The sequence below is a fragment of the Agelaius phoeniceus genome, chromosome 20 (assembly GCF_051311805.1).
Source record: "Agelaius phoeniceus isolate bAgePho1 chromosome 20, bAgePho1.hap1, whole genome shotgun sequence".
NCBI lineage: Eukaryota > Metazoa > Chordata > Aves > Passeriformes > Icteridae > Agelaius > Agelaius phoeniceus.
The window spans coordinates 584,629-598,655 of record NC_135284.1 but is presented as its reverse complement, the minus strand read 5'-3'; the positions used below and the strand labels follow the sequence as shown (position 1 = coordinate 598,655).

Genomic DNA, 14,027 nt, shown 5'->3' with positions numbered 1-14,027 from the left:
GCCTGGGAGGGGCAGGGGGTTCTCAGTGTCCCTGTGCTCCTCAGGGGAAGATGACACCAAATGCCCAAGGCACTTCCATTAACCTTGGGTATTTGGAATTTTGGAGCACTGAGGTGTGTTGTACAGCTCTGCCAAACACAAAAATTCTGTGTTCTTTACAGGGATTTGCTGAGAATTCTAATTGGCAAAGTTTGGTCAGTTTTCTTAACCCTTGTGGTTCAAGACATTTTTAACAATTCTCCAAGCCCAAATGAGTAGAGATGAATCTTTAGTATTTTGAGACATGTCATGAGCGAGTGAAGTTTGTTTGAGTTGAAATACTCTGTACCCAGAGGTTGGGTTTTTTGTAGTGCAAAGCTTTTTAATCTTTCAGATTATAAATATTGTAATGCCAACTTAAAATGTACTGTGATTTCAAATCAAATTGTAGGAAGTTTAAATGGCTGTGGAGCAAAGCAACACGATTTCCTCCTATCCCCTCTCCCCTGGCTTATGCAGCTACAGCAGATTATCTGATGTATTTAAATGCTGGTTGGGGATCCCCTGCCTCCTTCCCAGAAGGTTGCCTACTTGAAACGCAGAAGGTGTTTTGGTTGTTTTAATTTTCTTATTTACCTTCTCAATTTAGATTTGTGATTTTGGATTGGCCAGGGTGGAAGAGTTAGACGAATCCCGGCACATGACTCAGGAAGTTGTCACTCAGTATTACCGTGCTCCGGAGATCCTGATGGGCAGCCGCCACTACAGCAATGCCATCGACATCTGGTCTGTTGGCTGCATCTTTGCAGAGTTGCTTGGCAGAAGGATATTGTTCCAGGCACAGAGTCCCATCCAGCAGGTACCTCTGGATTTATCCACCTCACCTCTCCCTGCCAGCCTTCCTGCTGCCCCTGCCCCTGCAGGCAGAGCTGCACCTCAGGGGACACAGGGAGGGGCTGCAGAGTCCAGGGGAGGCAGCAGAGCTGGGAAAGGGCTGGAGAACTCCTGAGGGAGCTGGGCAGGGGCTCAGCCTGGAGCAAAGGAGGCTCAGGAGGGACCCCCTGGCTCTGCACAGCTCCTGCCAGGAGGGGACGGCCAGGGGGGTCAGGCTGTGCTCCCAGGGGACGGGGACAGGATGTTGATTTGTGGTAGTGGGGAATCTGCTGCTCCAGTGGAGAGAAGCCCCATGTCTGAGCTGTGTCCCGTGTGCTCTGTGCAGCTGGATCTGATCACAGACCTGCTGGGCACGCCGTCGCTGGAGGCGATGAGGACGGCTTGTGAAGGCGCCAAGGCACACATACTCAGGGGTCCTCATAAACAGGTACTGCAGGGCTGCCACACAGCCCCAGGGGCAGGGGCAGGGCGAGGCTTTCCCATCCTGGCTGAATGCCCATGGCCTGTTGGTCAAGAACCTGGCCTGGCTGTTTGCTCTCAGAGCTGTCCGTGCCTGCGCTCGGGGCTGAGTTGGGCACGAGGGGTTGTGGTGCTTGGGATGGGGGCTGATCTGTGCTGACTCCACCTGCTGTGGAGACAAGGGGGCTTTTCACCAGTCAGGGGCAGTTCTAGCTTCTGCCCTGGGGGATTGTTGGACTTGATGACCCAGGTGAAAGTCCCTTTCTGAGGCAGCAGTGTTTTGATACCTACTTTGAATGAAGATGTTAAATTTAAGTGTTAGTACTGGCAAGAGACATAAATTAAAATTGACAGTATAATTCATAAAGCCCTGGAGGGCTGCTGCACTGCCAGGATCAGCAGTGTTAGAGCTGGAATTCACCCCCTGCCCAGAGCCAAGGGCAGAACCTCCAGCACCCCAAGCCCAGAGGGTCCCTGCACACCTGAGCTCAGACCTGAGCTGCTCAGGAAGGCCCAGTGAGAGGCTGAAAGCTGAGATACAGCATTCAACACAACTGGAGTAAAAGTTAGCTTGGAAAAAGACACCAAACCAAAGGAAAAAGGCAGGATGGAGTCATTGTGCTGACTGGGCAATAAAAAGGGCAAATGCAATGTAGTGTTAACAGATACAAAGAAATGCTTGTGCAGGCATCTCTAGTGCAGGGATAAGGCTCTGTGGCTCTCCAATAGGGTCATTTTTATGATTGCTAGCAAAATTAACAAAATTATTGGCCTGTACTTGCTCCAGTAGTTAAGTTTGCATCATTATTTTCTGCATGTTGAAGTAATTTCTCACGTCTGCTCACTACAATAGTAGTTACCATAGAAATGAGCATTGCATGTATATTCTGCTTTATTATTGACATGTGGGAGCTCTGCCACCCTGGCACTTTGGATCCACTACATAAAGTTGTCGCTGTTCCATTTCATGACAGGATTTTTTAATTTGAGCATTAATAACAGAAGGATTTCCTTCAGATTTTCTCTGCCAGTTTTAAGTTAAGTTTATTTTTCTGCTGTTGTGTGCTAGAAGAGTTGTGACTCCTAAAGCCAGTGTCTTATGACCCACAGGATGGGAATCCTAAAAAGCTAGCGAGGTGAAATGGTATAAAAAGTTTCCACTACAGATTTAATGTCCTGTACCCACGAAGTTGTAAGAAATACACTCTAAGAGTTAGCTGTGTGTGTGTGGGGAAAACAATGTTCATTCTCCCTGGAGTGCCCTGGGAGCTGGTGTGCTCATTGCACCTTGGAGACCGGGGATATAGAGCATCCAGGTGATGATTGGTATTTTTGTTTCCAACTTGAAGCACACTTCATGTTGGAGTGCAGATTTCTGGCTTTTCATATTCTGAAATGGAGCTTTTGCTGGTTGTAAGTGGTTAAACGTTGCTGGTTTCCTAATTAGACTAGCAGGGAGAGAAGCCCAAGTTAGAAACGGGCGATTGCTTTGTCACACCAACTATTTTTACTCGCCGTAGGTGAGCGCAGTGGGAGAGAGGGGTGAGGCATTTTGCTGCTCTGTGCAAAAATAGATTAATGCCAGAAGTTTCTGATTAAACCCCCCCTACCCCGCTGTGTGCTGGCAAAATGGGTATTTACATACTCTGTAGACTTTGTCAGTTTGGTATTTAAAGGTTCAAGTGAATTTTGTCCCTGGCAGCCCCAGGGTGAGCGAGCTGTCCCTGTTCTTGCTGACCCCCTTCCCAAAGGAAAACGTGTGGGGTCCATCCCCTGCCTGCTGTGATCCCTCTGCTGTGGGAGAGCAGGCCAGGAGGAGGAGAGTTACCAAGCACTGCAGCTTTATATTCCATAGGCTGCCCTGAGAAACCAAGGCTGGGGAGTGCTCAGGGCTCTGGGTGGCACTTCAGGGTTAACTTCAACTGATGTCACTCTGGAGGTGTAATTTTTGTTTATACCGGGAAATTTACAGCAACCCTGACATCCAGCACAGTCCTTCTGTCACTGTCCCTGTTGGTCACTGTCAGTCAGCTGTGGATTGCCTGGGCAAGGAAAAGCAAAGTAATCCATAATTTGGGATAGATTGAGATTAAAAAAGGAACTACTGGAAATGATGGAGTTAATCCAACCCTGGAGCAGCTACAGCTGGGAGTGGTGTCTGTAGAGAAAAATACAGAAAGAAAAGCAGGTTTTTCCAGGGATTACACCTGAACTGAGGGGAGCAGTGATCAATTGGACCTTTATTACAGTGGCTGGGTTTTGCAGTGGTGATTATTGTCATGCTGGAAGGCGTTAGGTACCACTTGTCCCCTGTAACAAGGAGTTTGTCCTTGCTGCCTGGAATAGCGCGTGTGGGAACGGGGTTCTCCTGCTGATGGATCTGACAGGACACTCTGTGCTTCTCTTCCTCCCATTCCCCCTACAGCCATCCCTTCCTGTCCTATATACACTCTCCAGTCAAGCTACACATGAAGCAGTTCATCTCCTTTGCAGGATGTTGGTCTTTGATCCAGTAAGTAGCACTGAAAATCACCTCTAATGCTTCTGCTTTGAATGGTTTTTGTTGTCTGATGCTTAAATGAATGTTGTAAGTCAAGGAGTGCTTTAGCTGGTTTCCTTCTACATGGCATTGCAGTACTTCTGGTCCATGAAAAAAGTAAAAATATTGTATAATTGGCTGATCAATTCCCCCTGGAATGGGGGTTTCAGGTTTCAAACCGAGTGGTCCTGGGAAGGAAGCCTGGCAGTGGGAAGGATGAGGCTGTGCATGACTCATGCTCTTTTCCGAGCTGGGTGTAGGTAGCAGAACATCAGCTACTTTGATGCAGTTCTAATTAGGGACACGGGGGTGTTCCTGGTCTTGCAACACACAAAAAATTCCTCCTGCATCCCCAATCACAGAACAGGATCGTTTTTCCACTGAGCATCTGTTTTTCTAATAAAAATGTGCTGCTGTGGATTTTTGATTTTGTTTCTTGGGACATTGTAGAGAATTGTCACAAGAAAATATGATATTGCAATTGATAATCTTAATTATTTCATTCCCACAGAACCCCCCCAGTATCGCAAATGTAAAACAGAGTGACTGCAGTGCAAAGGAGGAGGCTGGGGGTTGATGAAGCATTTAGAAGCACTGCCTTTGGAGTGTATTTTTTTTAAACCTTAAGATTGCTTTGCTGAGCAGAACCATGGAAATGTTAAACCATAACTTCCACACTTAAAAAACAAAAATTCCTTTCTGACTCCCTCAACAGTTAGAATGCTGTCTTTCCCAGCTTGTTTTGATTTATTGCAGGAGTCACAGCTGTAAGGTTATCTGTAGAAAAAAGCCTTTGAAAGGCAAGTTCCTAAGAGCTGTGTGCTCGGCGTTTGCCGCGGTGGCTGAGCCGGGTCGGTGCCACCCAGGCTGGTTTGTGAGCCTCAGCTCCCCTCTAGTGGCAGCTCCCTCCACACCACCGCGGGTCTGTTCAGCACTGAGGATGAAGTGCTGAGTAGTTCCTGACCTCACGCCTGCTCTCTTCCCTCCCACTCTGCTCCCAGTCCAAAAGGATATCTGCTAAGGATGCCTTAGCTCACCCCTACCTGGACGAGGGCCGCTTGCGGTACCACACCTGCATGTGCAAGTGTTGTTTCTCCACTTCGACTGGCAGAGTTTATACCAGTGATTTTGAACCCATCACTAACCCCAAATTCGATGACACTTTTGAGAAGAACCTCAGTTCTGTTCGGCAGGTTAAAGGTGAGCAGGAGTTAACCTTGCATGTGCAGTTGTCCCCTGCAGCAGGGGGACATGGGGTGGAGCTGGGAGGGAGTTGGGATTTGTGCTCTGCATCCACACAGTGACCCCGGTGCTGGTTTCTTTTAGGTATTTTTCCGTAGTAGACACTGGAAATAATTTCTTTTCACCAAAGGAACAGAATTGTAAGTGTTCTGAGATAAGGCAGTGGCACAAGCGTGAGCTGACCTGCAGAAGTCTGTGGGTTTCAGACCTCAGCAGTGCCCATCCCTGGTGCCCTGTTCCTCATCCTTTTGCTGAGGGATGGCTCTGGAGGAAGGGGAAGTCACAGTGTGGCTGTTTGGGGCTGTGAGGTGTGACCTCCACAGCTGTCCTGCAGCCTGGAGCTGAAGCTGAGCAGTCAGATTTAGGGAAGCTGGAGCTCTTCTATCCTCCCTAAAATGTACTCTCAATAAGGGAAGTTCTCTTTCCCTCCAGTTGACATTGCATTTTACTGAAGCCAGAAGTGTTAATGCTGTGTTGTTTTGTATTTTTCTCCTGTGTACAGAAATAATTCATCAGTTCATTTTGGAACAGCAGAAAGGAAACAGAGTGCCTCTCTGCATCAACCCTCAGTCTGCTGCTTTTAAGAGCTTTATTAGGTAACTGTATGTAATCACATCTGATATTAATTCCCATTTATTAGTGGTACAGAATTCACACAGCCAGAATGTTTTATGTTTTCAGTTCCTGAGCTAGGAAGGGCCCATAGATAAAACCCTTGTGAACTGTATTTATAAATTCTTCTAGAATTTTAAGTAAAACATGCAAAAAAAGTTTCAAGTAACGTTTTGTGCAAAAGAACAGAAGTCAGACCTAAACTGGAATTGGGAAGGTTGGCAAGTTGAGTTTTGGTTGTGGAGCTGCAGGGTGAAGGCATTGAAAGGAGGGACTGAGGGGTGGAAATGCACAGATAAAGGAATATTTGCTGTGGGTGCTGGTGGCTCGGGTTGGGTTTGGGGTTTGGTCCTGGGGGGTTTGGTCCTCCTGAGCTCAGGTTGGGTTTGGGGTTTGGTACTGGGGGCTTTGGTCCCCCTGGGCTGTGAGCTGTGTCCCTGGGCCTGCAGTGGGCACTGAGCTGTGTCCCTGGGCCCTGCACTGAGCAGTTCTGTGTCTGTCTGTGTGTGTCTGTGTCTGTCTGTGTCTGTGCCTGTGCCTGTCTGTCTGTGCCTGTGTCTGTGCCTGTGCCTGTGCAGCTCCACGGTCGCCCAGCCCTCCGAGATGCCGCCGTCGCCGCTGGTGTGGGAGTGACCCGAGCGCCCCGTACTACTGAAGATGTAATGTAGCTTTCCACTGGAGCCTGGGATTTGCAATTCTGGAGGTTAATCATGCTTGTACTGTAATTTTACTAATGAAGTTTTAAATTAACAACCACTACTTGTACAATATGAATAATACTTAGAAATGTACTAGACTTTTAATCTTGTAAAGTGGTTGTGCTTTTAGAAGAAAATATTTTACCCAGAGTTGCACGTGTTTTATGAATTCTAGTGCAGCTGTGATGGCTCAGCTCAGAACAAACAGAATTGAACCAAATTCGGGGAGGTTTTTTCCTTTTTTTTTTCCTTTTTTTCCCTTTTTTTTTTTATTGAAGTGAGATTGTACAAACAGACATACATTTTGATATTGAGCCATTCCTGAAGATTTTGGGTTTTCTAAAACTAAGGAATACAGAAAACTTGACTGCGACCAATCATGAAGTCCCTCTGGGTGGCCGTGGCCATGGGAAGTGGCCACGTCCCCTGATGCCCAACCCTATAAATAGCTTCTCACTAGAGCTGTGATGGTGATGTGTGCTGTTCTAAAATCAAATGTTGTGAGTAGAGAGAATGAGTTTGTGACTAGGAGAGACTAAACTTCTGTTTCCTTACCCAGTATAAATATATATATATATTTAATCTATTTTTATTAGAAGTTTTTCTGCTCTTTCTTACATAAAACCCCCAGCATGCATCTTCTATGTGTGTAAATAATTCCATTTATGGGCTAATTTCAGAGATCCCTGACATCATTGCTGTATAGAGAGAAACTAGCTTGCACATTTTAGGTCTGTGAAATTTTGTGAGAACTTTTTCCTGCACTGGACAGTTGAGAGAAAAAAAAAGAAAAGGACAAAAAAAAAGCACATAGGGAATTCTGTTAATTGTGTTCGTGTCTTTAGGCAGAGCTGTGGAAGTCTTGAAATGTCACAGTAGTAAATAACTTTTATTACTTTTTGGCTAATTCTTTTTCTGTTGGAACACTGAATTCTGTGCATATGTATATATGAACACAAATTGAAGGCCTCTACCTCCTGGAGTATACAACTTGGTTTGTTTACCTCCACATGATTTTTTTTTTTTTAAGTTTAGTGTGGAGACTTGAAACTTGAATGTCCCTTCCAACTTTTGTATTTAAAACAAGACTAGAAAATTGAAGACTGTTTTTCACCTGTACAAAGGAATACTAAAAGGTGGTCTTAAAATTTGAGCCTTGGTCTGGAGAGAAACCATGGTGTTTGTTATGGACAATTAACTGTTAAAGTTATTGTAAGTTATCTGTATTTAGCAGAGTATTTTCAACAAGAGTGATCTGAGCTGGAATTGGAGACTATTAGTAAGTTATGTTTGGAAGTTTTAACTTCAATGAAGTAATTATTTGCTGTGAAAGAGACAAACATTGAATAACTGAACAAAGATGGTGCAATATCTTTGTTTTTTATGAGGCTCCTGAGAATAAAACCAACTGAAGCATTTCAATTCACTTGAATGAGAAACGTGTTTAATTATCGAGCCCCAGAAGACACTGGTATGAAAGGTAAAATCTCAGAGGTTGGTCAGTTAATGTGGCACACTTGCTGGTCACTTTGTAAAATGTAGATTTGGAGTACAGTGGTGAAAACATTAAATGTGACATTTGAAAATGCGGCGGTGATGTCGTTCTTTCCTGCCCGCTCTCCTCTGGGCTGTAGCGGGCGGGAGGCGCCGCTCCCGGCTCCGGGCGGCTCCTGCAGCCGTGGCTGTGAGCGGGGCCCGGCGGAACCGGAGCCCTGCGGTGCGGCCCGGGCTCTCACGGGACGCGGGCGCTCCTGGGCTCTGGAGCTCCGGGTCCACGCGTGCGGGGGAGAAACGGCGGCGCCGAGGTGCGGGACCGAGGGGGCCAAGAGCCGGGCTGGCGGGGGCGCGGCTGCCGGCACCCGGGGAAAGAGGGGGAGCAGGGGAAAAGAACGGGGAAATGGGGAAAAGGGCGGGGGCGGGGCCAGGGCAGGGTGTGGCCGCAGGGCGGGGCCGTGCCAGGGTGTGGCCGGGGGCGGGGCCGTGCCAGGGTGTGGTCGCTGGGCGGGGCCGTGGCGCGGGACGTGGCCGCCGCCGGGCGCGGGAGGCGGGGCCAGCGGGGGGCGGGGCCAGCGCGGCGATGGCGGCGGCTCCGCGGTGGCGGGAGCGGCTCTTCGCCCTCTATTTCATCTCGCACATCCCGATCACGGCTCTCATCGACCTCCAGCCGCTGCTGCCCGCCGGGATCGCGCCGCGGGCCGTGAGTGGGGCCGGGGGCCGGGCCGGGGCTCGTTCCGCCGATGCGTGAGGGGCTCCCGCCGGTTTGATGGGGCCGGGGGCGGCCTGCGCCGAATCTCGTGTGTGGAGACATCGGGGGGGGGAGAGGGGGAGCGAAACTGCAGCGAGAGCGTGAAGGAGCGTCTGGGAGAGAAGCGGTGCTGGTGCCACGGGATGAGTCACAGCCGGGTCATTCATTGGGGAGGAGCGGGAGCGGGAACGGGAGTGGGAATGGGAATGGGAGAGGGATGCTTGGCCCGCGCGTCCGGCGGCTGTGGCCGCTGCTGCTGCCCAGAGCTGTGGCGGGGATGTGGCGGCCGCTCTGTGTCCCCCGGAGGGCCCCGGGAACTGGTGCGGGTCACTGCTCGCCCCGGAGCGGGCGGTGGGGATGTTCCTCTGCCCAGAGCGGGCTGTGGCTGTTTCACAACTGCCCAAGGACATCCTTTCCGTGGCCATGGAAAGGCCGTGGCCTCGCTGTCCCCTCGCTGTCGCGCTCGGCACCAGCGGCCGGAGGCTGCGGCAGCGCGGGGCCCGCGCAACGTGCCCCGGACGTGGCTCCTGCGGCCCCGGGCATTCTCCGATCCCGGGCTTTCCCCAAATCCCTGCCAAAAATGCAACAGGGAATTGTTGCCGCTGCAGGAGCAGGCATGCCAAATTAATGAATTTATTCGTAAAAATCTCTGGTTTGCTGGGTTTTGAACAAAATCACAGAAGACAATGAACATCATAAAATCAATTAAAATAACTGTTGGATGGCAGATAATTAGTTCAGCCCTCATCATCAGGGTGTCACCTCCTGAGCTTTACAACTGGTGATTTGGTTTTTGCCATCAGAACTGCCTGTAAGATTACTCCAGTATAGGAACCATTTCCAATTAATAGTTAACCAGCAGATCTCAATGCATATCTCTCTGTTCAAAGTCCAATGTAAAGCTGTGCTGGAGTTTACATTTCTGTCAGAAACTAATTGCAACTGCCTGAGCCCAAATCCTGGTGCTGAGCTGTTCCCCTGCAGCAGCCCCAACCCTGCTCAGGAGCAGGTGCTCACAGCCTGGTGGCTTCATCCCATAGAGAACCAGGAGCTCTGCCCTGCTCTGGTGGATGCTCAGTGACTGACTGTTGTTTTGGGTTTTTTCAGCTGACAGACCTGTTGCAGCAGTATGCAACTTCCTTCAGGGACCCCCTGATGCTGCAGCCCCCAGAGTGGTTCAAGGCGTTCATCTACTGCGAAGCCTTTCTCCAGCTGCCCTTCTTCCCCATCGCTGCCTACGCCTTCCTGAAAGGTGGGGGGAACCAGGGTGATCCAGGGCATGTCCTGGGGGCATTTTTGCAGGACAGCTGCTGCTGTGCAGCAGAGAATGTTTCTGTATCATGATTAGGGGGTTTCAGGGAGGTACTGTGGAGGGCTGGGCTGCTAGGGCCCACACGAGTGTTCTACCTGAGAAAGCAGCACAGAATGAAGTTTGTCAGAAACAAAACCTTGTAACTACAGGCCCTTGTCAGGTGAAGCCATTTGTGTAACCACCATCAGCATTTGACATCTGGCTAATTTCCAGGCCAGCTAAAGGTCTGGGTCAAGCCCGTGTACTCATTTTGTTACTTTAGATCTTTCAGGATCACCCCTTTGTTCTAAATTGCCATCAGGGGAGAGAAATTTCCTTGGTTCCTACTAGTACTGAGGGTTTTTTCTGCTCCCTATTCCATCTGAGTGATGGCTTACCCTGGCAGAGAGGCAGCAGTGTTCTGTCACTCGGAATTCCGGTTGTTTCAAAATACTTAAATATTGTTTTCTTTTTGCTTCTGTACAGGTGGCTGCAGATGGATCAGGACTCCTGCCATTATCTACTCCACCCACGTGGCCACCACTCTGTTTGCCATCCTGGCCCACATCCTGTTCCACGACTTCTCCAAGGCGGAGCACGCGGGGCCTCAGACGCTGCGCGAGCGCCTGGCGCTGCTCTCCATCTACCTGCCCTACCTGCTGATCCCTCTGCTGCTGCTGTTCACCATGCTCTGCAACCCCCACTACAAACACGTGGAGAAGAGGAAAAGGAAGTAGCTGGCTCTGGAGGTCGTACACACCACACCTGTGCTGCATCTGGTTCCGACCCTGCGCTGGCGGAGTCCTCTGGGACAAACGTCTCCCTCGTGTTGGCTGCACTGGCTGCTGCAAGGAAAAATGGAATTGGTTGGAGTGCACAGCCCTGCTTCGACCACACACAGCTCTGGCAGGGGCCTGGGCCAGCCAGGGGTCAGGTCTGTGCAAGGCCTCTCTCCCAGGAAAATGGTCTTTTAACCCTTTGATGTGTAACTCTGTGAGGGGACACACACACACACACTCACTCACACTCTGCAGCTGATACTGTTCTTCCAAGGTCCCTTTTCCCAAGATGACTGTTTGGAAACCACTCAAGTAGGAAATCTGTCTTCCAACCACATATTCTGAAGAATCCCTAACCCATTACACACAGATTTGCAAAGCTGTTCTTTTGAAGCATTCCAAATCATATCATGATTCTTAACTTCCTTGCCCCTTCCTTTAAAATTTCCACTGCCTTTGCTCTGCTTCATTTTGATTAATTATAAATGTCTGATCAATGATAAATGTGCCAAAATCTGGATTCATGAATGCTTAAAGTTACCCTTGACAACCAGGAGTACTGCCCAGAGGATTCTGAAGTACTTCGGGAATTGTAACCAAGGAGTTGGAAATTTCTTTCTTCCCCAAAATAATTTCTGGTATGGAAATAAATAACTAAACGCATTAAACTGCATTCAGTCTTCTTCAGGGAGTGGCTGAAGGAACTTGCAGTGACCACGAGATGGTGGAGAGTTCACAGAGTAAATCCATGCGTAAGTTACAGCTACAGGTAGAAGTTGTGTGGTTGGGGTTGGTTTTCATCTGGAGCCTGGTGAGGTGACGGGCCCCGTGAAGCTGCCCAGGCACTGCTGGCAGGTTTTATTCACTGTGTAAAGCTGAAGCCTTCCCCAGGCTTTGGAAAGGGCAGCATTTCCATACTGAAGTGCTGTACACATACACAAAATGCATGTTTGCACTTCCAACATGAGGCTCGAGTTCACACTTGTGTTTGTAGTTTACAGTTGGTGCACTCCTGGTGTCACTGACACTCAGAATGGTTTCCCTCATCAGTCTGGTGTTCCATCCTAAGAATGCCCATAAAAGGATTCAGCTCTCATATTACGACAGTCCTGAATGGACATTCCTCAGGAACAGTTCAAAGTTCTTAATTCTCATGTAGTTTCTGCTTTTCTGTATCTGTAATTGGTCCATTCTGGATATCATACATTTCTGTCTTTTTTTTAATAATTCTATAGAAAAAGTACCATAGGCAGATGTAGATCCAATAGTGCTGCTTGTGTGTAAACCTTTACATTGAAAAATAACAGAGAAGGAGCAACTAATTCTGGTACAGCCAGACAGTCTGAGAACAATAATTTATTTTCTGATTTCTATGAAAGAGCTGTAGACTTCAAAAAGCAACACAACAAAGCACCAGTAGCATTAATTCGACTGGAATTTGAATTAGAACTACTGACTGTACAAAACTGGTATAAAATCAAAGGCCAGAACAGTCTGTGCAGCTGTGAGCTGTCAGCCCTTCTTATTGCCACAGTACACTCAAATTGAGGTACAGCCCCTCCATTGTACAAACCATCTGCACTCCTGCACAGTGGAAATTGCATATTTCTGAAATTCTCAAGATTCTGGAATGGTCAAGTTTCCATGTGAGCTGGTTTTTATCTTAAAACCCTCTATTTCTGGAAGATGAACTGGTCGATGAATTCGTTCTGGTCCGCTTCGATTTTGCAGAGGGTCTCGTACTCGATCCGGTACCTGCGAGACAAAACAGAGGGTCCAGGGCCCCGTGTGAGGGGGTCAGAGCAGCCCCGGGAGCTGGGAGGGCAGCTGGGCTGCCTGTGTGAGTCACTGCAAGCAGCAGGTGCCTGAGTCACACAGAGCAGCTCTTTATCAGCCAGACACGGGGCTGATGCAGCTGTCAGAGTTCTGCACTGCCCCGGCCCGTGCTGCCTCTGTTCAGCCCTGAAGGCCTCAGGGATGAACCTTCCCTGGGTCACTGCACGGCCTGAAGGTAACTCCAGGCCTGTGGAATTGTTCCCATGTGCTCAGGACACACCTTTGATGCAGGTGGGGCTGGTCTGAACCAGCACAGGGTCCCACAGCACAGGCAGTCAGCCCTGTGTCCACCCTGAGCCTTCCCAGCCTGCACAACACCCCAGAGCACCGAACACAAAACTCACCTTTCCAGCTGCATCTTCTTCTCAGCTATCAAAGCCTGGAGCTGCTGCTCCTGAGCCTCTCTCTGCTTTGCAATCGACTTCAGCAGGTTCCGTGCCCCGATGGCCTGGCAGGACAGGGCAGGGATGTGTGGAGGGGTTTTGGTTAACTCCTTTAGCCCCTTCCCTCCCAGCAGGTTGACTGTGGGGCATGCCAGCAATAACAGAGGGTGAGATGCTGTGCTCCTGAGGGGTGGGTGGGAGTTTGGTGTTCCCCAAACTCGAGGAACAAAGTCAGTGACTCCTCTGGACACACAAACTGGCCCAACAGCCAGACAAGCTCAGGCTACCAGAGGCCTCTCCTGCCTCTGGAGGACAAATTCTACCAAGATGGAGTGATTAAAAAGCACACGTTCTGTTTCTGTGCAGAAATAAAGACAAGCAGGGAAAGCAGGACTGGTGCATGTGTGAGCAATGTGACACTCATAAGTTTCATTAATTCATTATTTTTGATTAATATTATCACTGATATCAATTTTAAAGGCCCAGTTTATCCCAGGGGAAGGCCAGCAGGATGCTGACAGAGAATCGTTGCTTCTGCTGTAAAGGGAGGGAGGGAGGGAGGGATAGAGAGGCCCCACACAGGACAGTGCACACGAGAAGCGAGGAATTTACTGCACAGTACCTTCATCTTCTCACTTTCTACAGCTTTGGCCAGTTGGTCAACGAGCTCAATCAAGCTGCCCACTATGTTCTGAAATTCTGCTGTTTCTGTAAAGAAAAAAAATCGTCAAGTGATACCCAGAACTTCCCTAAAGAGATCGAATGCTCCTGCTTTGCCGTATAGTTTTTAGACGCAGCTGTACGTTTAGCGTTTACAGTAAACAGGAAGGTTTTAGGATTCGGGCGGAATCAGATGAAAGGGGCGGGAGAAGGCCTGAGCTGCCCGGTGCCCGGTGCCCGGCGCGGCCCGCGGCACTCACTGTCCACGAAGGCCCGGCACTGCTCGCGGAGCTGCGCCGTCTGCGCCGCCACCTCGGGCTCCAGCACCCGCAGCTTGTTCAGCTCGTCAAAGTGCAGCCCCGCCGCGCCCAGCGCCGCCTGCGCCATCGCCGGGGCAGCGAGCCGAGCCA

The 14,027-nt window shown here is 49.4% G+C and overlaps 3 protein-coding genes across 7 annotated transcripts in view; 2 read left to right on the top strand and 1 right to left on the bottom strand.

Moving 5' to 3' along the window:
- The window catches only part of NLK (nemo like kinase), a 38,096-nt gene extending 30,083 nt beyond the window's left edge, over nucleotides 1-8,013 (top strand). For 4 of the 5 annotated variants that reach the window (XM_077188542.1, XM_077188541.1, XM_054647015.2 and 1 more), the window contains 6 exons: nucleotides 629-838; nucleotides 1,199-1,300; nucleotides 3,758-3,844; nucleotides 4,873-5,071; nucleotides 5,616-5,709; nucleotides 6,304-8,013. In XM_077188542.1, coding sequence (XP_077044657.1) covers nucleotides 629-838; nucleotides 1,199-1,300; nucleotides 3,758-3,844; nucleotides 4,873-5,071; nucleotides 5,616-5,709; nucleotides 6,304-6,358 — 747 coding nt within the window. In that variant the 3' untranslated portion in view covers nucleotides 6,359-8,013. Of the gene's footprint in view, nucleotides 1-628; nucleotides 839-1,198; nucleotides 1,301-3,757; nucleotides 3,845-4,872; nucleotides 5,072-5,615; nucleotides 5,716-6,303 lie in introns of all 5 variants that reach the window. The other variant, XM_077188543.1, reaches the window with a different exon arrangement.
- Nucleotides 8,014-8,461: 448 nt separating this feature from the next.
- Nucleotides 8,462-11,406, top strand: TMEM97 (transmembrane protein 97). The gene is made up of 3 exons (XM_054646728.2): nucleotides 8,462-8,620; nucleotides 9,776-9,920; nucleotides 10,446-11,406. Exons 1-3 carry the CDS (start codon nucleotides 8,501-8,503, stop codon nucleotides 10,694-10,696), a joined length of 516 nt encoding a protein of 171 aa, XP_054502703.1. The 5' UTR covers nucleotides 8,462-8,500; the 3' UTR covers nucleotides 10,697-11,406.
- Nucleotides 11,407-12,060: 654 nt separating this feature from the next.
- On the bottom strand, nucleotides 12,061-14,010 carry IFT20 (intraflagellar transport 20). The gene is made up of 4 exons (XM_054646729.2): nucleotides 13,878-14,010; nucleotides 13,580-13,665; nucleotides 12,919-13,022; nucleotides 12,061-12,493 (listed from the first exon to the last, which is right to left on the bottom strand). Exons 1-4 carry the CDS (start codon nucleotides 14,002-14,004, stop codon nucleotides 12,412-12,414), a joined length of 399 nt encoding a protein of 132 aa, XP_054502704.1. The 5' UTR covers nucleotides 14,005-14,010; the 3' UTR covers nucleotides 12,061-12,411.
- Nucleotides 14,011-14,027: the final 17 nt, after the last annotated feature.

What these genes read in the sequence shown, in the direction of transcription:
- TMEM97 (XM_054646728.2), top strand. Translation starts at nt 8,501, where the DNA reads ATGGCGGCGGCTCCGCGGTGGCGGGAGCGGCTCTTCGCCCTCTATTTC. An exon ending in CCGGGATCGCGCCGCGGGCC is followed by an intron (nt 8,621 to 9,775) that starts GTGAGTGGGGCC and finishes GGGTTTTTTCAG; the next exon opens with CTGACAGACCTGTTGCAGCA. An exon ending in TGCCTACGCCTTCCTGAAAG is followed by an intron (nt 9,921 to 10,445) that starts GTGGGGGGAACC and finishes GCTTCTGTACAG; the next exon opens with GTGGCTGCAGATGGATCAGG.
- IFT20 (XM_054646729.2), bottom strand. Translation starts at nt 14,004, where the DNA reads ATGGCGCAGGCGGCGCTGGGCGCGGCGGGGCTGCACTTTGACGAGCTG. An exon ending in TAGAAAGTGAGAAGATGAAG is followed by an intron (nt 13,023 to 13,579) that starts GTACTGTGCAGT and finishes CTGTCCTGCCAG; the next exon opens with GCCATCGGGGCACGGAACCT. An exon ending in AAGAAGATGCAGCTGGAAAG is followed by an intron (nt 12,494 to 12,918) that starts GTGAGTTTTGTG and finishes TTTGTCTCGCAG; the next exon opens with GTACCGGATCGAGTACGAGA.